Source organism: Neomonachus schauinslandi, chromosome 6 (assembly GCF_002201575.2).
Source record: "Neomonachus schauinslandi chromosome 6, ASM220157v2, whole genome shotgun sequence".
NCBI lineage: Eukaryota > Metazoa > Chordata > Mammalia > Carnivora > Phocidae > Neomonachus > Neomonachus schauinslandi.
The window spans coordinates 118,815,648-118,842,069 of NC_058408.1; the positions used below are offsets into that span (position 1 = coordinate 118,815,648).

At 41.9% G+C, this 26,422-nt stretch overlaps 1 protein-coding gene across 1 annotated transcript in view; it reads right to left on the reverse strand.

The window, feature by feature from the left end:
- Positions 1 to 2,349: 2,349 nt before the first annotated feature.
- The window catches only part of HTR7 (5-hydroxytryptamine receptor 7), a 77,588-nt gene continuing 53,515 nt past the window's right edge, over positions 2,350 to 26,422 (reverse strand). The window contains exons 2-3 of the mRNA XM_021699819.2: positions 9,297 to 10,055; positions 2,350 to 3,221 (exon numbers count right to left, since the gene is read on the reverse strand). Coding sequence (XP_021555494.1) covers positions 3,179 to 3,221; positions 9,297 to 10,055 — 802 coding nt within the window. The 3' untranslated portion in view covers positions 2,350 to 3,178. The remainder of the gene's footprint in view (positions 3,222 to 9,296; positions 10,056 to 26,422) is intronic.

A 26,422-nucleotide genomic window follows, 5' to 3' on the forward strand; every position in this document is an offset into this window, starting at 1 on the left:
AAACATGAAGAATATTCCAGACAGAGGGTGGAAAGCATGTGTGTAGGTCCTGAGATGGGAAGCATAGACTGTTGACAAAATGCAGGATTTTGTAAATATTTCTATCCCTTAAATAGAGGACTCAGTTGAAAGTCAAAATGCTGCAAGGAAAATGCCTGCCGCCTCCAGATGGCAATTCAAGCAATCATTATATTTGCATAAACTATCTGGAAAATTGTCTGCATCTTCTATTCATATCACTGATATTATGCCTATAATCAATGAATCTAATAAAACTGCATGAAAATATGATCATCGAAAACATATACAAGCAACTCAGGCACATGACACTGTGGCAAAGGCTTTAAGAATGATGAAACGGGGGCGCCTGGGTGGCTCAGTCGGTTGGGCGTCTGCCTTCGGCTCAGGTCATGATCCCAGGGTCCTGGGATCGAGTCCCACATCGGGCTCCCTGCTCGGCAAGAAGCCTGCTTCTCCCTCTCCCACTCCCCCTGCTTGTGTTCCTGCTCTCGCTATCTCTCTCTCTGTCAAATAAATAAATAAAATCTTTAAAAAAAAAAAAGAATGATGAAATGGTTTCCAGAAAACCCAGGAACTCTGAGTGCCCCTGCTTAATAGTAACATAATAAAACCAAACACTAAGGTAACTGTCATTAAGTGACAGCTTGCAAGTGCTCCTTCCTAAGCACCATTTCCCAACACCCAGACTTGCAGGCTGACAGCTGACACCCCTGAGTGAGATGAGAGATGAGTCATCGCAGCCATAGCTGAACACTCATAAAATATGTGTGAAGTGTTTCTTTCAGTGATTTCCCCAATTCTGGGTTAAAACAAAAGCTGTACCTTTGGCACAAATTATGTCATGTGTGAAGTAGTATAAATCGTTTGAGATTTCTCTCATTCTCTCTCAGTTTGTACTCTCTCCTTTCATTCGGCAGCTCTGCTGGCAATGCACAGCACACACCGTCCCGCCCCTGCAACCAGAAGAAGGCAGAGAGTTCAGTGACCAGGCGTTCGAGTCTGGCATGATAAAGAGCCAAGGTGAATAACTAAGGTCGTGATAAAAAAAAGTAAACAAACCCACTTAAAAACCTGAAGCAATCCAATCAACCACAATGCCTCGCCTTCTACTACGGGAAAGACACAGGGCATTCCCTACACACTGCCGCAGCATTCACTGTATGATACGGCGAGGATTTCTGAGAAATGTCTGCCTTCTCTCTGATGGCACACTTCTTCAAAGTAAGGACTTGCTTTACCCATCTTTGTTCCCTCGATGTCCACAGTGCTGAATGTGGCAGAAGCCCAATAAATGCCCACTAATCAAGTCAAGGAATGAACAGTCAATTCTTAAAAAAAAAAAAAAAAAGTTATGAGGTGGATAAATCCTCACAGTGAAATGCAGTGAATTATAGATGGTCTTAACTACCTGTTAGGATTTTAGCAAAACATACAAAACGTGGCCTTCTGCTATTCTACGTAGAGCAATATTCATGACAGCAGACCTTCAATTAAAAATCATTACTTAAGTTGCTTTATTACAGCTACAAATAAACTTTATTTGATGTAATGTAATAAAACATTTTTCAAATGTAACAACATTTATCTGATCAGAATTAGTCATTTAAATTATGAATATAAGTATATACAGTCACTTTAGCAAATCCATGGTTCAGGAATTTGTACAAGCTTTATTTGAGAGGACAGCGCCCACCTCCCCTCCAGACCCTTCCTTGTATCTGGTGAGATGCAAGGTCAGTGAAAGCAGAAGAAATCCATAATCCACGTTGGAATTCCACATTCTCCTGGAAGAGAACAGCTACATTTCTTATAGGAAAATAATTTTCTCTGTCAGTTCTCTTTTATCAAACGAAGCTTTGCGTTCACTTTCTCCCCTTGGAGGTACTCTTCCAATCCACCATCTTCCTGTCTCATTACATATTACTTGTACCTTAAAAACAAAAAATACTATCTGCAAAGGGGCCTCTTCTGGTTCCTTACCTGCCCTATTGTCTACTACTCTGGGAAAGGAGAGGGAAGAAGAACGGAATTGGTCAGGCACACATTTGATTTAGGTTACAGAGAACACGAAAACAAATCCTCCTGAAGGAAGAGAATAGTGTTCTGAGTGTTTCCCAGTAGCAGCCCAGGCGACCTCTGAGTCACACAAATCCCTTCAATACAACACTGCCCAAGAATTAACATGTTGACGCTCTGTCTCTGAAAGCATCACAACCTTCCATGGAAACCCCCTATTTCGACACTTCCTCCCCAAAGACACACGGTTGTCACCCAGCCTGGGAGCCCGCTGCATCTGTGTGAACATGATCATCATGCCAAAAGTTCTGTGCCCACAACCATGCTGGTATACAGCCCAGTTCGGTGGCGCTCGCTCTTCATCCAGGTACAAAGCCTCACCGAAGGAACACCCCTCATCTCTCAGGACCCTTCAGAAGAAGTGTGAGTGCAAGAAAAAGCTTTATCCAGGTTTTCTGTTTCTCTCCATCCTGAGATCTGTTCCTGAGTTATACCATAACGATACATGAGTTCACAAAGATAAGTACATTGGTGGGGAAGTCACAGGGACCCTGCAAAGAAGCGAAACTATTTGACAGAAGCTTTAACCAGACACTGCTCTGGGACATCATTTGTATTAGCTGATGACAGGATTCTGTTTTCTAACACGGACATGCAACATATTCAACACTACGCTTAACCACAATTTGCTTGGAAACACACCCTTCTGTCCTGCCACAAAATACATTCTGTCTTGTGAATGATTCCTGACTATTCACCACAATGCCTAGACTTGGAAGCATGGGAAGTGTGCATTGGAACTTTCTTCCATTTGTAGGGGCTTGGACATACACAAAGCACCAGAAATGGTTTCCTTTCTGGGACTCAGTTCTGTCTGTGTGCGTACTGCTGAGCTGATCTGGCTGTCTTAAGCGGAAAACTATTTTCCCTGGCACACAGCAGCACTGATCCACAGGAAAAGATGAGAGGTCACCATCTCCCTCACAATATGCTTTGTACAACAGATCACCCTGCTTGTCACGTCTCAGCCACCCCAGGAAAGGACAAGCCGCACTCCATTCTGTGGCCTCAGCAAATGGTTGAGTTCTGTTGCCACCTCTGTCTTGCCTTGTTGATTTCATTTCCATTATTCCACTTTTGATCATGAATCATGACTTTTTTTTCTACAGTAGTCAGAGTTTTGTCTATAAAGAGAGAGAGAGAGAAAGAAAGAGAGAGAGAGAAGACAAGAAAATGATTTAGCAGAACCGTAAATGTGAGTTTTCATTTCGTGGTGGGTGGATTTAGTTTTTATAGCATTCAGTCACTTGAATCATTTGTGGCTTCTAAGGGGTTATATGAGCTCTCTAAAAGGAAAGAAAGAGTGCTATGGCTCTTTTCATAAATTTTATCATGTCTCTAAGTTGCCAGGGCCTTAATATATTTGCAAATCAGCCCCAGATAACTCATTTAGAAATTCACTTTTATAATACAGCTGTAGCCAAAAATGGCTCCACTCTCAAAAATCCTTGCAAAATACTACTGCACTTGCCCCACGTGAAAAGAGTAACAATGACTACTCCTGAGAAGTGTTCTTCCCTTCAAGCCTAGGAGGGTGCATCATAGAAAGACATGTGTGCAAAGACCAGAAAACCCCATCTCCCTCCCTTCCTTCCCTCCCACACTCACAGAAGCATGAGTCATGGAGAACTCTTGGCCAACAGTTGAGGGAAAGTCTCTTTCTCCTTGGTGTAGAGCCACATTCCCTCCAGATCCAGTCCCCTAACTCTGAACCTTCATAGGACTCCACTTACCAAACATTATCCACCAGCTTGAGACCTAGGTCTGTTGAGGTTCCAGGGTCTGGCACCGCACCCCCAGGCTCTGCTTCCCCATCCCAACAACAGTCCTACTCTCACTTGGCTCTCAAGATTGGATAGAGGGGTTCTCCTGGTGCCAGGATCAGTTTCTCCATAAGACACCATCTCTTGCTTTGTCTGTCACCTCACAGGATTGTGCCTAAAGCGAAGCACCACACTGCAACTCAAACCCACAGCTCCAAGCTCCTGGTTTGTGGGAGTGGGCACCGGAAACAGCTGTGTCCCTGATGATGCTCCCCACCTATTCTTAGCCTGGGATCTCCAACTGTCTCAGCACAGAGGAGAGACTGCTCTCTGCAGCTCAGCCCCGCTCTGCTCACATTGGTTCATGGAATGGACTGAACCCCTCCAGGCCTCAAGGGGCAGCACCATCTCCCCGGCCCCCCTGCCTTCACCCCCCACCTGCAAGTACACTACCAAACATTCAGACATCGTTGGCTCTTTCCTGGTCTCAATGCCACCCTCCTCATGTGGGCCCTCACGGCAGCAGACCTCATCTTCATATTGGTCTCTTAACCCATCTCCTTTCTCCCATTGTGAACCCCTGTCTACACCACTGCCCTGGTCTCACTCCTACTCAAAATGCTTCATCTCTCCCCCAGCCCCCAACCCACACTGCCCACCTGGCCCTCCGCACTGACTCTACTCAACCCAGCTTCCAGGTGCTGCTGAAGACCTGCCCCAGGTTCCTTATCTGCCTCCAACTGCATCTGTGTCCCTCTGTCCATGCTGTCCCATCTGCTCTGAGGAGGCCCAACTCCACTTCCGCCCCTGCCATCCCTCCTTGTTAAATTCAAGGCCCACTCCAAATATCACCTCCTTCCTGATTTCCACCATGGATAGTTTTTTTCCTAAGACATTCCCCCAAGCCTTATTTTTCTCATATTCCTATCCGTACTGCTTGATTTTTATTTTAAAAGATTTTATTTATTTATTTGAGAGAGAGAGAGAGAGAGTGCATGAGCACCAGTGGCGGGGGGGGGGCAGAGGGAGAGGGAGAGGGAGAGAGAATCTCCAGCAGACTCAAACCTGAGCAGGGAGCCCGACACAGGGCTCCATCCCAAGACCCTGACATCATGACCTGAGCTGAAGGAAGATGCTTAATTGAGCCACCCAGGTGCCCCTGTTACTGCTTGATTTTATTTGGTGTTATGTGTATCTACTCAGAAAACAACAACAAAAAAATATGTTCGAAAAAGCAAGAGAGGCCAATTGCCTGCCTATTTTAAAGAGATATTACAAAGTTAGAATGCAGGCAATGGCAAAGCAAACAAGCCGTGGTTATTACTAATTGATGATTTAATAAAAACAAAGTGTTGAATTACATCTAGTTAATGATGAGGAAAATATTGTCGGGGGGTGGGGGTGGGGAGTGGAATCCATGAAATACCAACTGTGTTATTTGTTTCTGCCTTTAAGGCAACATCCCGGCACAGATACCCAGAGCTTCAGGGCCTTGGTGCTTCCTCCCAGTTTCCACTAGGACCCATTTCCTTTTAATTTTTTTTTTTTTTTTAACCACAGGTTTCCATAACAAAAGGTAGAATCACCCTGAACTCCAAAGCTACAGCACAAAGCCTGGAGCAGTGGATTGACAGAACTCATAAAAGGAAGCCAAGGTCACTCTGCTACCACTCACCACTGCAATCAGCCAGGATTATGAGAGGCTTTGTGAAGAGAAAGGCAATATGATCACCAAGGAGAAGAAGGGAGAGGCGAAGGGAGAGCTACTTCAAAACAATTTCATGAAATTCTTCTATATGGAAGTATTTTAAAAACGGCTTCTCTTTTTTTCTTTTTTAAAAGATTTTATTTATTTAAGAGATAGAGAGAGAGAACGAGCGGGAAGAGGGGCAGTGGGAGAGGGAGAAGCAGACTCCCCGCTGAGCAGGGAGCCCGACGCGGGGCTCGATCCCAGGACCCCGGGATCATGACCTGAGCCGAAGGCAGACGCCTGACCGACTGAGCCACCTAGGTGCCCCCAAAACTGCTTTTCTATATTGTTCACAATAACAGTGTCAAAGAACGAAAATCACAGTGTGACACTTAAAAACAATTTATGGCAATCAAAAGCAACTCCATAAATGAGGCTGCTGTCAAATTAAAAAGAAAAGCACAAGAATCCCTGCTTCTATCACATTATCACACTTGGTTTTGTATTACCAGATTTGGGTACTTGTGAAAAGGTGAAAGAGGTTATAAATTAGAACTGAATTAAAATGACCAGGGAAGCATACATAGCCTTTTCTGTCTATCTACTGCCCACCCAAGCGCCTGTTGGACTCCTGAGTCTCTCACTATGCTGATCAAGAAAATGGGGAGAAATGGGTGGATATTTGGAAGTAGAAATACACGGTCTAGTAGAGCATTTACATGGAAAAGAAAGAAAACTATTATGTAGGAGGGAAAAGTAGAGCCAAGAAGGCAGAGTTAGGGGCGTAAGTGAACAAGATTAGAACCCAAGCAGCCAGAGAGGGAGGAAAGGGCTGGAGAGACATGTCGGGGGGACAAAGGATCCTGCGAAGGTTTGCTGTGAGCTATGGGTTAGACACCAGTCATTCTTCCAGAGCCTCCAGTAGAGTTATGAGTTGTTCGGGTCATCCAGCTGGTATGTACTGGTATGCAAGTACAGGATATTCTGATTACTAGTCTTTCACTAACCACGACTGCCACATCTTTCCCCACCCCAGCCCACTGGGACTGTGAGCTTCCAGAAACCAGGACTGTCACCTATTCATATCTCCACCCCTCGACATGCCTGGCGTCATGCCTTGTACGTAGTAGGCCTCAAATGTTTCTGGAGAAATCCAGCCACTGAAGAGACTTTACCTCCAGCATCTGCCTTCTGATTCATCTCACCTGGTGCCCCTGGATCCGTCTCTGTCACTTTGATGATTCCCATTCTCCTACTTGCAGAGATCCAATCAATGGCTCTCTTCTGTCCACATTAGGGCTTTGCAACTTCAGCATTATAGAATTTGGGGTGGGGTAATTCTTTGTTGTGCGGGGGTGGGGGCTGCCTCTGCGTTATGGGATGCTGAGCAGCATCCACTGGATGCCAGTAGGTCCTCCCCTCCCCGAGATGCGACAACCAAACATGTCTCTAGACACTGTCAAATGTCCCCTGGGGGAAAAACCAACTCTGGTTGGGAACCACTTGTCTACACTAAAATCCCAAATTCCTGGGGCTGGAATGGGGGAGCCTTTACAATTTGATCTCATTCTACCTTTCCACTGTGATCTCCAAATCTTGCCCCACACCAGAGCTTAGCGCCAGCCTGACTGTCCTTTGCAGAAGGCCCCACACTGGTGCCTTTACATGGATGTTGTTTCTACTCTCCTTTAGCTATGAATGCTTGACTACTTTCAGAGATGTACTAGAGCCCATAACCTCCAAGATCTTCCCTGATCAGGGTTAGGGTAAGCTCTGAGTTATTTTCCTCTGCTTTGAATCCTATTTTTGCTTTTTCCTTTTCCTTTTTCCACCTTTCCTTTGATCTCATTACGAAAAGGGTGGCTGTGCATACGTGTGTGTTTATGTTCAGACTGTCCAAGAGAAATACATGCAGGACAGGAAAGACATCATGTATTTTCTGCATCCTTCTCAATGCGTGGCACAGTTATAAGCAAGAATTTCAAAAGGAGTCTTCCCACGTTGAAAGTGACTAGAAAGCTGCCTGGTATCGATTTTTTAAAACAGCAGTTATTCCAATTCTCTCATTGGAAATTTCCTGAAGTTAATGGAGATTTAGGCCAATCATTCCAAATGATTTTCATATGCTATAATTATACATAAAATCAATAATTATAAATCAAACAGCATGAGATGTAATGAGAGGAGGGTCATTTTCTTAGACCAGGGGTCAGCAAACTATGACCTGTGGGCCAAATTCAACTGGCGGCCTGTTTTTGTAAATAAAGTTTTACTGGTGCATGACCATGCTCATTTGCTTACTTGTGCCGATGACTGCTTTCTCACTGCAAAGGCAGAGATGAGTAGTTTCAAGAGACCTATGGCTAGCAAAGCCTAACACACTTACTGTCTGGCCCTTCAGAGTAAAAGTTTGCTGACTCCTGTCTTAAACTGACAGGAAAACAATACCTAAGCCTCCATACTAGCTAAAGACCCAGAGGCAAATATCCCTGGATGCTATGTTGGTGAAGTTAGAGAACACGCTGAGTTCCTAGAGGTTTTCGGAGTCATCTGGTGGGTATCCTAGGTTTGGAGCTTCTGGAGTCTGTTGTGATCTGTGAGGACACTTCGGTGTCCACCTGGAGCAGGGCTATTCTCCTGGGACAACTGGGAGCAGGAAGGTGTCCTTTGACACGGTTGTTACCCATAAAGGAACCTAATATATGAAGAATTTACAGAAGTAAAATTCAGATGAGGTGGGAGCTAGACCTTAGGGGTGCACTAGCTCACTGGGGGCCACCTTAGTCCCCAGGTCTGTTACCTCTTCTGTCAAATGAAGGGCCCAGGCAAGTTGGCTGACAGGCAGCCCACGGTTCTCTGGCTGCTCCCTCCCACTGGGTCCAGTGAAGAGGAGTGCCTCCCCCTCTCCCACCAGCACCTTCCATCTTCTCCTTCCAGTTTCTTTGCCCTCAAACAGCTTTCAAACGGGAGGATGTTGCCTCTGCCTCAGATTTAAAGCAAAATCGGGGTGCGACATGCTGACCACCCTAATTACTCTATCATCCCCTTCTTTACCATGCCAAACTCACTAGCGAGTGGGTTGCATGTGAAACCCCTGTTCCTTATACCACTGGCCCTCAGATCCCAGCACCTACTGCAATTGCTTCTGAGAAATGCAGAGGCCTCCCAGACAGACTCAGCAACTACGGGTTCTCTCCTCCGAAGGTGGGCAGCGCTTCCTCAAAGCTCTGCAGCTTTCAACACCTGCCTCATCCTGGCACGTCCCCATGCTAGCCACTCTCCTTTGTCCCAGGCTGCTTGCTTCTAGCCCGTGTGAATCTGCTCCCTTCCTCAAACAACTTTATCAGCAAAGGATGAGGGCATCAAAAAAGCTTTACTGGATATAAGAGTTAATAGCAACGAAAATAACAATGTTACAAGAATGGGACAAGTTACGGGACATGACTTGGATGTTGTTTACGGGAAAAGGATGGGAACCACCACCTTCCTTGTGCATCACACCAACTGCAATTCCTCGACACATCAGTCCTGTCTTCCAGGCCCTGCAGGTGCCTGACTTTGGCTTTGTGAACTCTGTTGGCTGGAGGACTGGAGTCTAGAGTATCCTGAATTCGAATCCGTTCTGCTTAGTAGAAAATAAGCTGGCTACGGATTCAGGGAGCCCTCTGGGATACACTCCGAGAGGTTCCATAGCAAGGGTGGAGGGGTGCGGGGGATAAAAGGAAAATAGTGATAAGTGACCTTACAGCACAAACTCGGGTCTCTCGGGCCTCTCGGCGAGCTTCAGGGCCTCGTGCATGCCTGCAGCTGACAGCTTGCGGTTGATGTTCCGGTACTGACACTGGAGTAGGCTGCGGTAGGTGGTCCTCAGGTCCCGGTTGAAGAAGGCATATATAAAAGGGTTAATGAGAGAGTTTGCATAGCCCAGCCACAGAAATGTCCTCTCCACCCACAGCGGGATGCAGCTGCAGGCCGTGCCGCAGATGAAGGGTCTGGCCGTGGAGAGGAGGAAAAAGGGCAGCCAGCACACGGTGAAGGCCCCGACGATGATCCCCAAGGTGGTGGCTGCTTTCTGCTCCCGCTTAAAGATGGAGATGTTTTTCCTTTCGTGTTTGAGGAGTCTCGAAAGGTTGGCACACTCCTCCACCTCCTTCTGGAGCTTCACCATGCCGTTCAGGGAGATGATGCTGTCCGGCTCCTCGGGCCGGGGGAAGCCGGGGAACTTGTGCTTGGCGGCGCTCTTCCTGGCGGCCTTGTAGATCTGGTAGTACATGAACAGCATGACGGACATGGGGATATAAAACGCCACTGCCGTGGAGTAGATGGTGTAGCCGAAATCCTGGCTGATCAAGCACACCTTGTCGTCGTTTACGTTCTGAGCCCACCCGAAGAGCGGGGGTAAGGTGATGGAGGCCGAAAGCAGCCAGACGGAGAGAATCATTTTCGCCATGCACTTCCCGTTCTGCCTCACAGGGTACGTGAGCGGCCTCGTGATCCCAAGGTACCTAGGGGACAAATGGAAAGCGGGCACGTGACTCTGTGATCACTCCTGAGCAGCCAGCTTTCTACCCAGCAGCTCCATTCCTCAGGACAGCCCTTCTAGGGAGGCCTCATAGTGCCCATTTTACAGAGAGGTAAACTAAGGCTCGGGGATGTTACCTACTTCCGTCCAGGTCATACACTTAGCTAGAGGGACCGCCGGTGTTTGGCCTCGGAGCCCTCTGTCTGTAATGTCAGGCCACGCTCTTCTTGAACCTCGCAGCCTCTCCGATTCCACACAGTGAACCAAAGGTTAAACATCCGCCCTCCCTGCCCCCCACAAGACCACTGCCACCGAAATCAGCCAGGAACAAAATGTCAAGCCTGACACGGGATGTGGTGACACATCCTCACAAATTAACCAAGGTCTACCACGCTCTGATATTATACACCCACTGATCTCCCGGGCTGTCTTAATTCAGACAGGCTTTTAATTCATTTTAACTTCTCCTTTGCACGGTAGCAAGAGCATTTCTTTAAGATCACAGAGATTTGTGAGATATTAAGGAAATCCTAGGGCTTTGGAATGGAAAGTAGCAAGTAATCTTTTTTTTTTTTTTTTGTTATGCCCAGAAAATTCTCACACAAGGGTAATGTCAGAAGAATCTATAAAATAAAAACAGCCTACCTCGTCTCTTCTCTCCTGAGAAGGATCACAAAAAAGGGGCACAATTCTGAAAAATAGGAGGTAAAGCCAATGTTTTTTCTGTGCTTAGTTCTTCGTGGAGAATAAATATTTCTCCATCTCTGTCATCAAGGATTTCCAATGCAAAAGAGACTCAGCAAACAGAAAACATGCACAGCAAGATGTTTTTGCTAAATGTTTAATGGTTTTCAGCTTTCCAAATTTGTTTTCTTCTCTGTGTATTTAATGGTCTTAGCTTCTATTTTGGGGAGAATGCAAAGAGCCCGTAAGAAGCCAAGACAGGTAAAAGCTGGTCATTTTGTTGGTTTTTTTATTTCATGGATGTATATAAAAGATACAGTCTTAACACAGGAAAAGGAAAGGTAGAGAGCCCCCAAATTACCAACAGGTTATTTTCTGAAAGTCTCTCAGCTGGTGGGTTGGAACTTTAAAAATAATTATTTTGTGCTAGAAATAGCCTCACGTGTTTTGCTTGAATTATTCCGCAAAAGTAAAAAAATCATACTTTCACCATGAAAATTAGCATCACTGCAGCACTTACGGCAAGGCAAAACTGAAATATTAGCAGAAAGGAATCCTCCACATTTGCTTATTCATTGAGAATATTTATTCATCCCTTCAACAAATACTAATTAAGCTCCTTCTGTATGCCAGGTGCTGTTTTAAAAGTTGGGGATATGGCAATGAATAAAAGAGACGAAAATCTTGAAGCCAGGTGCTTGGGGTCGTCATGTCGGGATGAATGGGAGGACGGCGGCTTGTGGTAACGTGGATGGGGCTCCTGATTCTTTCCAAGGATTCAGGCATTAGTAGCATGGGTCCATTTCACAACCTCAGGTCCCTTTCCTCCATCAAGCTGACCTGCAAGCACTATGCCTAGGTTTATCGGGTATAACTAGGATTAAGTTTTGGCTCCCAAACAGAATGAAGGATGAGAAAGAGGGCGGTTCTCCTGAGAACACAAGAATTAGAGCTGAAAAGGAAGGGGGAAAAAGAAAAGGAGGGAGGAAAGAGGGAGCAAAGGAGGAAGAGGGGAAAGAGGGAGCAAGGAAGGGAAATGCAGAGTAGACTTTGCTGTTTGGGAATTATCTAAAATTATCTGAGTTTTATGTTGTGGGAAAAATTTTAAGACAATTAAAACACACACACACACACACAAACCGGTAAATGAGGAAACCCCTGAAGCAAGGTGTTGGAACTGACTGGAAGCAGACGGTTAAGCTGATCCCTGCTCCGAGATAGTCCATTTCTTTTCTTTATTTTTTGCTTTGATTCAGGCTTTTCCTGCTGGAGCTGCTTTGCAGACCTCTCTTTTCAGATCTCGTATTTGCTATCAACTCCTGTGGATGGACACAGCCTTTTGGCTTCTTCCGTGTTTCCCAGCTCCCCCCAGCAAGCCTTTGCCAGGACTTGGATTTTGATTATCTTCTCTCTTTGCCTGTAGCCACAGGCACAAGCTGTTTGTTCCCAAGCCTGGATCTAGCTTCCTGGATATCAACCCAGGCAGGAAGTCCAACAGGGAGACCAGTTCCTACAGTTCCCCAGGTGGCCACCAGATGGCACTGTGAGACCATCTTACACCTACTTACTGGGGGGTTGGGATGTGGGTCGTTAGGGCAATTGGTGTTTACTGGAAGGAGGAAGGAGGATCACTGTGGATGAGAAGTTATATTTTATTTGCGGGGTTATACAAAAAAATTAGCAAGCCTGAAATTCACAACCTCGTAAACTCCTATTCTTGAGGAAATCTGTTCAGTTTTCCCTTCCATCCTTCACATACTCCTTACTCAAACAGGGAATTCCATCTTCAGGCTTAATTAAATCCAGCCTCTCTTCTGCTCCAAAAATAATGTGGAATTCACAAAGATTAACCCTGAGAGATTAATTGAGTACCCAAGGACATCTCACAATATTAAATAATCTCATGAGCGCAGCATGCTTATTCATATTCTAATATACTTAGTCTGACTTATATTGCATTTCAGTGATGTGGGTCGGCCCGTATTTGATCCTTCCTGAATGTATGAATTATATTCCATAAACTCCTATTTTAGACTCCATTCTCTAGTTGCATCAAGTCACGTCCTACAGTAAGGCAGAGTTACTTTTTTAGTTTCCTGGGTACCACCTGGTGAGACCTTTGAAGGCTAAAATCAACCGAAAGATGATTTTTAAAAATGTATGAGTGCTCATTAAAGTGTCTGGAAATAAAATAAATAAACAAAAGTCAACAGGTTTTTAAAAATCAATTAACAATTAGAAATATTATGAAAGGAAATAACTCTATTCATAGCAACAATCAAGGAATTAAAATATCTAGATAAATGTTTTAAACGCCAGGGCCTACATGAAGAACACGTTTTAAATGCCAGGGCCTACTGAAAGAACTAAAAGAATGCTTGAATCCATAGGGAATTTTTTAAAAATACAACCCAGTGTTATAAAAGTGCCAATTTCTCCTCAATTAATCTAAAAATAATACACAACTCTACTGGAAAATTCCAGCAGGACTTTTCTTCATTTGACCAAATGATTTTTAGTTCATCAAGTGAATATGGAAAAAGCAGAAAATCTGAAAAAGAAGAAAATTGAAGGGATACTTATTCTATTAAAAAAAATAGTATAAAGCCACAGAAACAAAAACTCAGTAATAATGACTCAGAAATAGACAGGTCAATTGAATAGAACACAGCTCAGAAATAGATTCAAATATATAAGGCAATAATATAAGAAAATGAGTCACTTTAAATCAGTTGTAAAATGGTGTATGTATTCTTGAAGTCTGACAACTGGCTAGCAATTGGGGTAAGTAAAAATAAAACTGGCTTATGTTTCTCCTTATTCAAAAATAAATCCCAGATGGATCAAAGATTATCGTGTAAAAAAAGTTAAAATCTAAGGCTTCTATGAGGAAATACGGGGAAGTATTTCTGCAATCCTGGAAGGACAATGCTCATTCTTAACTGTCATACAAAAGCTTAAAACTACAAAATGACATAGTGATTAAATTTTTGACAAAAATTTTATACACAAAAACAAGTGACATTTAGTTTAAATTAAAAATCACTGTGTGCAGAGTTAAAAGTCAAATGACAAACTCCAAGCCCAAATAACAATATCTCAATATTCACAGATCTCTTACAGGTCAACGAGAAAAAGACAACCATCCCAATAAAAATACTGAAGCAATTAAACAAAGAAGAAATAAGAACATCCAATAAGCGCTTGGAAATATGTGCGATTTCATTAATAATCAGAGAGATGCAAATTTTTAAATGATTTTTGGGCATTTGTCAATTTTTAAGAAAGACAAAAGCCAGTATTGAGAAAGTATGAAAAAACAAGCACTCTTTATTATTTTGCTAGTGGGTGTTGCAACTGGATTGACAGTTCTGGAGGGCAGTTTGGTAAGGAATATACACCAAAATTTACCTTTTGGCTCAGCAATCAGACTTCTAGGAATTTAAGAATGTAACTGTACAAATGCAAAATGATTAATGTGCAAGAATATTAACTAAACACATAATAGAGGGGGAAAGCTGCAATGTAAATATCAATAGGAGGTTAAAGTTGAGTATATATGCATGTATATATAGATACAGATATGGATGTAGATGTATAATGTAACCATTAAAAATTATGACATACGTATCTATTTACTGACATGAAAACACAAAAAAGTGGAGAGAAAACAATGTCTAGTCCTAAAAGACAAGTAACAGAGCGTCATATATTGTATTAATCTTTTTAGGTAAAACTAGGTGTTTATATGAGTGTGTGTATGTTTGTGTGTGTGTACCGAGATGTCTAGAAGAATATCTACCAAATATGAATGGCACGTTTATCTGAGTTGGAGAGATTTGAGTAGTTGTTTTTTTTTTTTAAAGATTTTATTTATTTATTCTGAGAGAGAGAGAATGAGAGACAGAGCATATGAGAGGGGGGAGGGTCAGAGGGAGAAGCAGACTCCCTGCTGAGCAGGGAGCCCGATGCGGGATTCAATCCAGGGACTCCAGGATCATGACCTGAGCACTTGGATGGGAGATTTGAGTAGTTTTAAATTTTTTCTTTGGACTTGGGACTTTTTTATGCTTAATTTTTTTTGTTTTTTTTTTTTAAGATTTTATTTTATTCATTTGACAGAGAGAGAGAGACAGAGAGAGAGCGAATGAATACAAGCCGGGGGGAGTGGGAGAGGGAGAAGCAGGCTTCCAGTGGAGCAGGGAGCCCGACACGGGGCTCGATCCCAGGACCCTGGGATCATGACCTGAGCCAAAGGCAGACGCTTAACAATTGAGCCACCCCAGGCACCCCTCTAATTTTTGTTAACTGTATGTAAAAAAGAAAAGAACATCATTTTAATTTCATTTTAATTCTGAGAATAAAATAAAAGATTAGGGAGAATTCTGGGATTTCTAAGCCACCTAAGTGATTTTGGCAATACAGATGACCTGGTTCATAAAATCTTTAAAAAGCCAATAATTAAATCTTAGAATGTTTTATTTGATAAACTTTCCAAAAGTGTTTTATTACATTCATAAATTCACACAAAGGAAACAGAACTTACTGGCATTTAAAATCCCGTAATTAGTATATAAAGCAATATTAGTATTCAGGGAAGTGTTTGTTCAAATTATACAAATAGTATAAATTTGTTCTCTCGTACAGTATAAATCTTACCTTTGGCGGGGGGGTGGGGAGGCAATCTAGATTGATTCTGAAAATTCCCTAATATGCATGGTTAATATTTGTCACAGTACATTTTATGAACATTTATGCTCAGTATTAATTAGAAAGCAGGGTGCTTATAAAGCCTTCAGACTTTAACTTCAAAATGCATACAAATGTTAAAATACAGTAAATCTCAGAGACAAAGGCACCAAAGTATTATATAATTGAGAAATGTATGCAACTCACAACAGGGGCTCTATTAAAGAAGGGGTTTGTAGAAAAAGAGGGTTAGGCAATTATAATCTACATAAAGAAGGATTAGGAAGCAAATGAATTCTGCTGCCTGTCTTCCATTCTAACTCTACAGAAATTATAGGTAATGGTTCTTCAGTGAAATGGCTTCTCCTGAGTTTTGCTGCTATAGAATAGTAAGTTAGGAGGTAAAAGAAACAGGAGAGAATTACCCTTCGGCAAGTATTAGGTTTGAAAAAGGTCTGCACACTTAGCACACCAGTTCCGTGAGAAATCCTCCCTCACAGGTGAAATCCACTGGAATCTCCAGCCCAAAGTTGTCAGAATATCAGAATCACTGAGAAGCTTTGGAAACCTACAGAGTCCCAGACTGCCTTCCACAGATTCTCTTTCAAGAAAGTCTGGAGGCCCAGGGCTTTGTATTTAGGACTGTTCTGTTCCTTATCCCGTGTACAGCTGTCAGGTCGCCTTCCCTTGTTCAGTTACAGAGACTTTACTCTTGTATGAAGGACTTCACTTTTACTATATATTTCATCTTAATGGTTTGCTTCCAGTTGGGCCCAGCAAAAGCATCATGAACCATGTCTCCGTTACGCCAGCTATTAGTTCTCTCTCCCAGTGTGCTAACTGCAAGTGAGATAAGCATGGTTTTTATGTCTTAATCAAGTTGTAGATTTTTTTTAAATGTACAGACTACAACAGGGTTTTGTAAACCTTTTTGACAATAAGAAATAAGAACAAATATTTCTTATAATAAATATATTGTCCACAGTCATTCAGTACACATATATTTTTATGTATAAATAAGAAAATGAGGCATATATATGTAGGTATATAGACAGGCATGCATATATTATGAAATTGAAATAAAAGTTTCACAATACCAACTTACCATTATAATTTGCAATTCACTCTCTTCTATGCTACTTCAGATTTTTAAAGTGTTGGTCTTAAGAGGCAACCCACGGAATGGGAGAAGATATTTGCAAATGACATTACAGATAAAGGGCTCGTATCCAAGATCTATAAAGAACTTCTCAAACTCAACACCCAAAAAACAAATAATCCAATCAATAAATGGGCAGAAGACATGAACAGACACTTCTGCAAAGAAGACATACAAATAGCCAACAGACACATGAAAAAATGTTCAACATCACTAGCCATCAGGGAAATACAAATCAAAACCACAATGAGATACCACCTTACACCAGTTAGAATGGCTAAAATTTACAAGACAGGAAACAAGTGGGGGTTGTATGCAACTGATGAATCACTGAATTCTACCTTTGAAACTAATAATACAGTATATGTTAATTAAATTGAATTTAAATAAAATTTTAAAAAATAAAAATAAAAATGGTAATGATGGGGGGGAGCCTGGGTGGCTCAGTTGGTTGAGCGTCTGACTCTTGATCACGCCTCAGGTCTTGATCTTAGGACTGTGAGTTCAAGCCCTGTATTGGGCATGGAGACTACTTAAAAAAAATCTTCTAAAAAATGTAAAAATGGGGGCGCCTGGGTGGCTCAGTCGTTGAGCGTCTACCTTCGGCTCGGGTCATGAACCCCGGGTCCTGGGATCAAGCCCCACATGGGGCTCCCTGCTCGGCGGGAAGCCTGCTTCTCCCTCTCCCACTCCCCCTGCTTGTGTTCCTTCTCTCGCTGTGTCTCTCTCTGTCAAATAAATAAATAAAATCTTTAAAAAAAGATGTAAAAATGATGATGATGATGATGATGGTAAAAACTACAATGCTAAGTGTTTGGTGAAGACAGGAAGCAATTGTCATTCTCATATACTGCTGGTGAAAGTATAAATCGATGCAGTAACTTTGGGAAACTTTTTAAATATATATATGTTAATTCTTTTTTTAATATTTTTTTAAAGATTTATTTATTTACTTGAGAGAAAGAGAGAGAGTGGGGGTGGGGGGGCGGAAGGGCAGAAGGAGAGGGAGAGAGAATCCCAAGCAGACTCCATGCTGGGTGCAGGGCTGGATGTGGGGCTCGATCCCAGGACCCTGAGATCATGACCTGAGCCGAAACCAGGTCAGACGCTTAACCAACTGAGCCACCCAGGCGCCCCTATATTCTTCTACATATACAATAAACATTCATCAAAATACCAAAATACATGTATAAGAATGTTCATAGCAGCATTAATGGTAATAGCCCTGAATGAAACCAGCCCATTCCACAAGAATAAAATAAGTACAATTCCACAATAGAAGAATGGGCACATACACTGTGGCATATTCCTGCAGTAAATTCTATAAAACAACAAGAGTGAACCAACTACTGCTCAATGCACCAACGTGGATGATTCTCACAAACATAATATTGAACTAAAGCAGCCAAAAAGAAAAAAAGAACACAGTTCACAAACAGGCAAAACTAACCGATAGTGATAGACCCCAGAATAGCGGTTACCTTGAGGGGACAGGGGATGTTGATGAGTAAAAGGGAGTCTCAGGAAAAGTGAGAGTTCTGGAAATGTTCTATTTCTTTATCTGGGTGTGTTACACAAATACATTCTCTTTGTCAAAATTAAGTTAGCTGTGTAGTCATGTTTTGGCAGTGTTTGGAAATGTAAAAAAACGAGGTTAATTTTAAAAATTAAAAGTAAATTTTTAAGAACCCATCAAACTTACCATTTGTCATTAACCTAAAACCACTGTCCTCTAAAACCACTGTTGTAATGGGGTTCCACTATACTTTTAAACCATTTTCATCAGTGTTTCCAGGATGTAATTATAGTGAGGACCAGTGAAAATCAAGATTCCCCATTCTGACCCCAGTATTGCGGAAGAAAAGTGGGCAGAGGAGAGGGCGAGAAAAGACAGCAACAAAACTCAACAAAATTTGGAAACAGAATAACAAAAGCTTCCTCTTTGAAAAACTAAATTGTAAAATAAGAAACGATACTTTCCCTTTAGGAAGAAAATCAGGCTTAATTAAAATAAAGCAAATCACTTAAAAGTACTTGTTAAAAATTCATATACTGTATTAGTTTACTGTTGTTATATAATTAATTACCACAATTTAGTGGCTTAAAATAACACCAAATCTGTAGGTATTCTCACAGTTCTGTAGGTCAAAAGTCTGGGCACAGCTCCACAGGGTTCTCTACTCAGGGTCTCCCCAGGCTGAACTCCAGGTGTTGGCTGGGGCTCAGGTGTCATAGGCAGAGAACTCTGGCAAGTGTACATGGCTGTCGGCAGAATTCATTTCCTTGTAGCTGCAGAACCCATAAAGGTTGCCTCTTCAAGGCCAGCAGGGTAACACCAGCTACATGTCTCAATCTCTCTGATCTTTAAATCCTCTTTGAAAAGGGCTCACCTGATTTGATCAGGCCTGCTGACAGTGAAGGGGGAGAAATTATACAGGGCACACACACAGGGAAAAGCAAATCTCGGGGCATCTTAGAATTCTGCCTACCACTGATACTCGGTGATAAAAGAAGCTAAGAATACAGAAAATTTCCCCCCAAGTGAGCTCAACAGAGACCTAGTTACTACCCACTCAACCTGAGACAAACCTTCCAGTGAGACTAATCTTGTCTGTACTCTATCAGAAGGCAATTGTTTTCTGCTGAATTTTTCCATCATTCATTACTGTCAACTCAATTTTTAGCTACCTAATATGTAAAACTCTGGATCTATCAAAAACTAGCAAAGGATTTTTTTAGATAATTATAGAAAGTCATGAAAACAAATAATGTAAGAGAAGAGTGATCCCTGAATTATACTTGGTGTTTACTCACTTCAGTTGTATCTGAACTTACAATAAAGTCTGAATTTTCCCACCGAAGAATTTTACTCCTCAGAGAAAGAAGTGGAAAGGCAAAGTGTGAGCCAAAATTTTACCAACAACAATAAAACAAAGGAATGGCATAAAACTTCAGTTAAAATTTCAAAAGATCACAGGCAAGGAAAATATATATATATATTCTGTTTTATGATAGTACTAAGTGGCTTCTAATCCCACACCACCCCACAGAAGCAGCTGAAGAAAGACGGTAAGTGAATAAAATCCTTAAATTTCTGACTAGTATTATTTGAAGTAAATTTGAGGTGATGAGGAGCCAGTGTAAGGAAAAGCCATGAAAACCATCAAGAAGAAAAGCCCCAAAATATCATTTTAGCCAAAGTAAGAAGGAGCACCAAAATCTATTATCTTTTAAGACACAGGGCTAAAATGGGAGATACACCAAGGTTCAGAAGGTGGGTAATCCTTAGCTCAGTGGAACGTGCTCTGATACAGGACATTTAATGAGAATTCAGAATAAAGAACAGTTCTCCACTAAGAGCTTTTCACTCAGCGGCAGCAGTCCACTCCCTTTCCCTCCCCCAACCCTATACCTTCAGGCTATAGAAAAGTAGATACAATAAATAGTAGCTTAAAGGGAGAAAAATAACTGATATCAAATAAGGCAGAATGTCAAGGAGAATTCAACCACACGATGTCAAAACAAGCACTAAGATTCAAATAACTCATGTTAAGAATGTGCCAAATGGAAAAAAAAATGTTATAGCAACTATACAAACATACCACAATAATAACAGTGAAAGAAGAAAGCAACAAAACACGCATAAAACTATTTAAAAAAAAAAAACAAATCAAAAAGAAAGCACACCCTTAGATTAGAAGTAGTTTTCTTACAAATACTTTTCACTGTAAAGGACCTCAGTAAGGACATCTGATCCTTGAACAAGGCAGGAATTAGGGGTGCTGACCCTCCGTGCAGTCAAAAATCCCTATTAACTTTTGACTCCCCCAAAAATGTAATTACTCATAGCCTACTGTTGCCCAGAAGCCTTACTGATAACATAAACAGTTGATTAGCACATATTTTGTATGTAATATGAATTATATATTCTTGCAATCAAGCAAGCTAGAGAAAATAAAATGTTATGAGAAAATCCTAAGCAAAGACACATTTACAGTACTCTACTAATTTTTTTAAATCCACATGGAAGTGGACTCATGCAGCTCAAACCAGTGTTGTTTGAGGGTCAAATATATACGTAATCACTAAGGCAGGGATTCAAAGATGAGATGCTGAAACAGCAGAATGAGATAGAAAAAGACTGTAGAGTTAAGGAAATAAATTGAGGTCAAAACACCACCAGTTCAGATCTAATAGATAAATTAGAAGCAGCTACGAATAGAATAAACACAAGTGAAAAGCAACTCAATGGCATTAAGAGAAGGCTGGAGGTAAAATAAACAATGCAGAGAGGAAAATTTATTCACATAATTAGAGAGATGATAGACAAGGAGAACACACAAGGATAATACAACATAAGGATAACTGGTGCTCCTGAAGAAACAAAAGAACCCAACAAACTAAGTAACAACAATACAACGTCAATTAGAGGTGCAAAATGTTAAAAGTATACAGAGATATAATATAGGGTATTTTCCTTAATTCCATGAAAGAGGTGAATGTCATGATCAGAAGGACATACAACACAGCTGGGAAAAGTGACCTAGAATTATCATTAACAAGACCTATCCACGTAAAGTTATTGAACTTTAAAACATGGAAAAACGTATACAGGCATCTGGAATGAAAAAAAGAAATCAAGAAATGTCTAGGGGGAAAACAATCAGACTGATTCTCAATAGCATCACTCCATGATGGAACATAACACAAAAATGTCTAGAAAGATGTGAGTGTGCAAGAACATGATACCTGTTACTTAAGGTTATAAAGTCAGCAAGTGGACATTCTCAAACATGAAAGAAGTTGGGGAATATAGCACCCATAAACTCATTTGGGGGGCAGGGGGACAAAATTCATCCAACCAAAAGATGAATCAAAATGAAGAATTTAGAAACAAAGAAACCATGATTATCTCCAAACCTGTTTAAATGCAGAACTAACACCTGTGGGAATTATATTAGAAAAACAATATAAATTTTACAAAGTAAAAATAGCACAAGCCACAAGAATCAGGAGCTCAGGAAAGTGGTGTAGGATACAGTGTTAGAAGACTAATCATTTAAACTTTTGTAGTAGGGAAGTACTGATATTGTCTATAAAATTTTAACATATAGTTTCTATAAATCCAACTTCTTGATGGTTGCATATTTTCCCCATAATCTTCATGCAATCTTTTAGGAACTAATAGCATTAAAATTAACAGCCCTTACTTTAAGTTTGTACTTCCTTCATTTTAATTTTATTTTTCTTTTAAATTAAACTTTGTTTTTATATTTTATTAGAATAACCTGTATAATGGGATCTCCTTCCTATAATTTTTCATCTATCAACTTTCTGTCTGTCTGTTGAGATAGCCAACCAGAAGGCCAGCTGTCCTTCTAAGTGGGCAGAAGCATAAAGAGACATCTAAAATGGTACTCACCGAATGTTAACATGGTCGTTTTTTCTTTCTGCACAGGGAGAGTTTAGACAAGTTGTTGCTTTCTTATTTGTGTTTTTTATAATTGCTTAAAATTTTTATGATGAGCACACATGATTTTTAAAAAATTATTTCTCTAAAATAATGAAAGTTCTTAAAAAAAAAATAATAATGGTTTCAGGGGCACCTGGGTGGCTCAGTCGGTTATTTAAGCATCCCTACTATTGATTTCAGCTCAGGTCTTGATCTCAACGTCATGAGTTCAGGCCCTGAGTTGGGCCCCATGCTGGGTGTGAAGCCTACTTAAAAAAAAAAAAAATGGTTTCAGCCAGTAATTTCATTCACCTGCCAGTTGGTTCTTCTTTACAGATCTCTCTACGAACTTGGCAAGTTTGGGATTAACTGCTGATTTAACCATACTCAATTTCTCAGAAAATTTTGCAGATTCTCTTTGCACTCTAAATTCTCATTAACTTCTTGAATTGTGAAGTACATCTTGGGAGGAAGCCAGTTCTAGGCATCCTAATGGTCTAATCTCCTAACGAGCTGCGGTGGACTACAGGTAGCTATATATTCTTTGCCGCCCTTTCAGAGGTAAACGCTTCCCCTTTCCTTTATTCTGGGCTAGCCTTGTGACTTGCTTTATCCACAGAGAGTGTGGTAAGCGATGTGTGACTTCTGAGGCCAAGCCTTAAGAAAGCTGTAGCTTCCTCCTTTACAGCTTGGAAAACTGCCTCTTGGAAGCTCACCATGCTGACAAGAAGCCCACGCTAAGCATGTTTAAAAAAAAAAAAAGAGCACCTTGTGAGGAGCCCTGAGGAGTCAGACATGTGAGTAAAGCTTTCTTGGATTTCCAGTCTGGCCCAGACACCAGCTGAATGCAGCCAAATACATAATCCCTTATGATGTCATTTGATGTCAATGAACCACGCACGTGAACTCTGCCCAAATTCCTGACCACAGAATTTGGAACAATAATAAAGGTACATGGTGGTTTCTTATGCAACATCAGATAACTGAGACAGTGTACCGATGCCCTATTCTCCTAATTAACACGCGATCTCAGAAACTGCATTTGCTGACGAGCACCTCACCTCACTTTTAGGGATGAATTACCACCAACGCCACTGCTTCATCTTGGCCTCTGCAGCCGCTAAAAGTGAGCCACGAACACTCACTGGTGTTTGAAGCAACTCCAAATTTCATTCTTTGCCTTCTTTCACTCTGACTTCACCTTAACTGCTTCATTTATTCATTCAAAGACTATATCCTGAGTACCTACAATAGGGTAGGTCCTGTTTAAGGACTGGGGCTACAGCAGTGAACAAAAGAGACGAAAATCCATGACACTTGAGTTGAAAAAACAAAACAAATGAACAAACAAAACCAGAAACAGAATGATAAATACAGAAAACAAACTGGTGGTTGCCCCCGGGGGGAAGGAGGCTGATGGGTGAAATAGGTAAAGGGGATTAAGAGGTACAAACTTTGTAACTTTTCAGTTACAAAATAAATAAGTCATGGCGATGAAAAGCGCAGCATGAGGAACAGAGTCAATAATATCCCAATAGGGTTTCACAGTGACACATGGTAAGTACACTTACTGGGGTGAACACAGCCTAATGTATGTACAGAATTGTGGAATCACTATGTTGTACACCTGAAACTAATATAACTTTGTATGCCAACTGTACTTCAATAAAAATAAATAAGTTTTTTAAAAAAATCTATGAAGCTTACAGAGATAATAAATAAATAAGTAAAAATGGACAGGTCAGATCATTGTAAGTGCAATGGCAAAAAACAAAGCAGGGGAGGGGAACAGAGAGTAGAGGATTGGCTGGGGGCAACCTGCAGCACACGTGTGCGCTGTGGTCCCTGAAAGGTGGTGGCAGGCTGCCCAGTATGTCTTAAAAGGCTCTCCGCTCTCAACTTCGGTGGTCCTGCCTTCACCGGCTTCTTTACCTTAGGCTGCACAGGGAAGCACCACCTTCATGTAGCGGCTAGACAATATTCAACATCTGGCTAAAAGGAAAACCGCTGAAACCCTGCATCAGGCAAATCTGGCTTGCATTCTGGCTCTGTCCTTTTCACTAGCTGGAGCACTCTGAAACGGATACTCAGCCCTCCAGAGCATCTGCTGCCTCCCAGGGAAGAAAGGGGGGAAGAATGGAGCCACTGTGATGGGAAAATGAGAATGTGTATGTCAGGTTTTCACACTACCCACTACCTAACAGACACTCAAAAACCAGAGCTGACTTCCTGCCCCAGAACCCCATTTTAAAGAACGGAACTGGCAAATAAGGCTGCAGCAGATAAGTCAATCCAATGGGAGAGAGAGTGAGAGGACATACGATGCATCTGGGAAAGGAAGAACAGAGGGGCGTCTTGCCCCCCACACGAGAAACTGGCAATGCAGAGCACATGTTTGTGGAATTTGCTGGTATGAGAGCTAGCTGGCCTTGAACTGGTGAAGTGGCTGTATGAATAGAGAAAAGACAGAAGTAGAAGACACTGTTGGAACAGAGTAGATAAAACTCAGAAATGATTCAGCAAGGACTAGGGGTAAAACTGGACAAAGAGAAAGGAGGAGCTGAAGAAGCTCATGAGTCTTCAAGCCAGACTGACTGGGAAGATGGTGGGGTCATTATCTGAAAGAAGCGGTCCTCAATCTACCGTGATCCACCTTCCCACCCAAGAGAGGTCTCTGAGGCAGATCGTGCAGACCTCTCCAGATCCAGGGGACATCACTCCATCCTCGTCATAATTGATGGCTCTGCAGCCCTCAGCATGCACTCACTGCCTCCTTCTTGAAACTTCCCTTGGTTCAGTATTGACAGACTCCCTGAGCCCTCCCACACCTCTGGCCCACTCTTGCCCAATCTTCTTGGCCTCCTTGTTCTCCACTACGGGGCATTTGTGCTTTGGAACTTCTCTAGGCTGGGTCCCAACCCCACTGTCCTTCTGACTCTGTATTCTCTAGCTGTTCCCCTCCATTACCAGTGCTTTCAAACCTTCTATTGACTGATGATCTGCAAATTTGAGTCCCCAGCCCAGACTTCCCCATGGAGCTCCAGACTCACAAATCCAACTGCCTCCTTCCCATCTCTACTTTGATATTTCTAAAGCATCTTATTCATTCCTTCATCCAACAGACTTTTGTGAAACACCTTAAATGGGTCTGGCACCATCTCAATGTGTCCAAACATATCTCTACAAACTGAGTCTCCTTCTATTTCCCCAACTTAGTGAATCCATCTAAGGGTGCAGTTCAGGAACCCGGGAGTCATTCTGGACTCCTCCTTCTCATTCATCATTTCTCCCAGGTATTAACCCAGTCCTGCCTATTTTACCTCCTCAGTAGCTCTAAAACCTACTCACTTCTCTCTGCCTCCACTGCCACCATTCTAGAATCATTATCTCGCCATGGATTACTGCGGTGGCCTTTAAATTGGCCTCTCAAATCTATTCTTCTCCTTCCTAACCCATTCTCCTCATGCATCCAACATGACCTTTTCTTTTTAAAATTTTTAACGTTAATTTATTTAATTGAATATGTAACATCTTCTCAGATTTAAAAAATTAAAATATAATAAAAGTGGATATTGAGAAGTCTCGCTTCAAATCTTGCCCCATCCTCCTACCCCTTACATCCTGTATGTATCACTTTTATTAGAATCTTGTGTACCCTTCCAGCTTTTCTTTGTACAAATGCAAGCAAATAAGAACATATGTCTTCTCTCCAACTTCCTTATATATATAACAGCATACTAGATATACTGTGTTGGTCATTGCTTCTTTCACTTAAAAATATATCCTTGAAGTAAAATCTTAAAAAAAAAGGGGGGGGGGAAGGGGTGCCTGGGTGGCTCAGTCGTTCAGCGTCTGCCTTCGGCTCAGGTCATGATCCCAGGGTCCTGGGATCAAGCCCTGCAATGGGCTCCCTGTTCAGCAGGGAGCCTGCTTCTCCCTCTCCCACTCCCCCTGCTTGTGTTCCCTCTCTCGCTGTGTCTCTCTCTGTCAAATAAATAAGTAAAATCTTCAAAAAAAAAAATATATATCCTTGAGATACTTTACACTGGTGCATCAAGAGTTCCCTCGTGCTTTTTTTCGAGCTGCCTAGCATTCTGTTGTGGGGATTTGCCATCATTTATTTATCCAGTTATAAATAAATAATGGTATAAACAAATGCTAATGGTATCCACAACATCATACTCTCCCATCCACCAATCAGAGCCAAAAAGAAATCCACACTTCAGATGCAAACACTCAGGCAGAAAAATAATGAAACAACTCCAATGTCTTCCTTGTGATGTGAACTCTAAAACTTAGTGGCCACCTGCCTTCAGTTGGCCTTTGAAGGAAAGGAAGGATGTTGTTGGCCAAGGCTGGTGGTCAG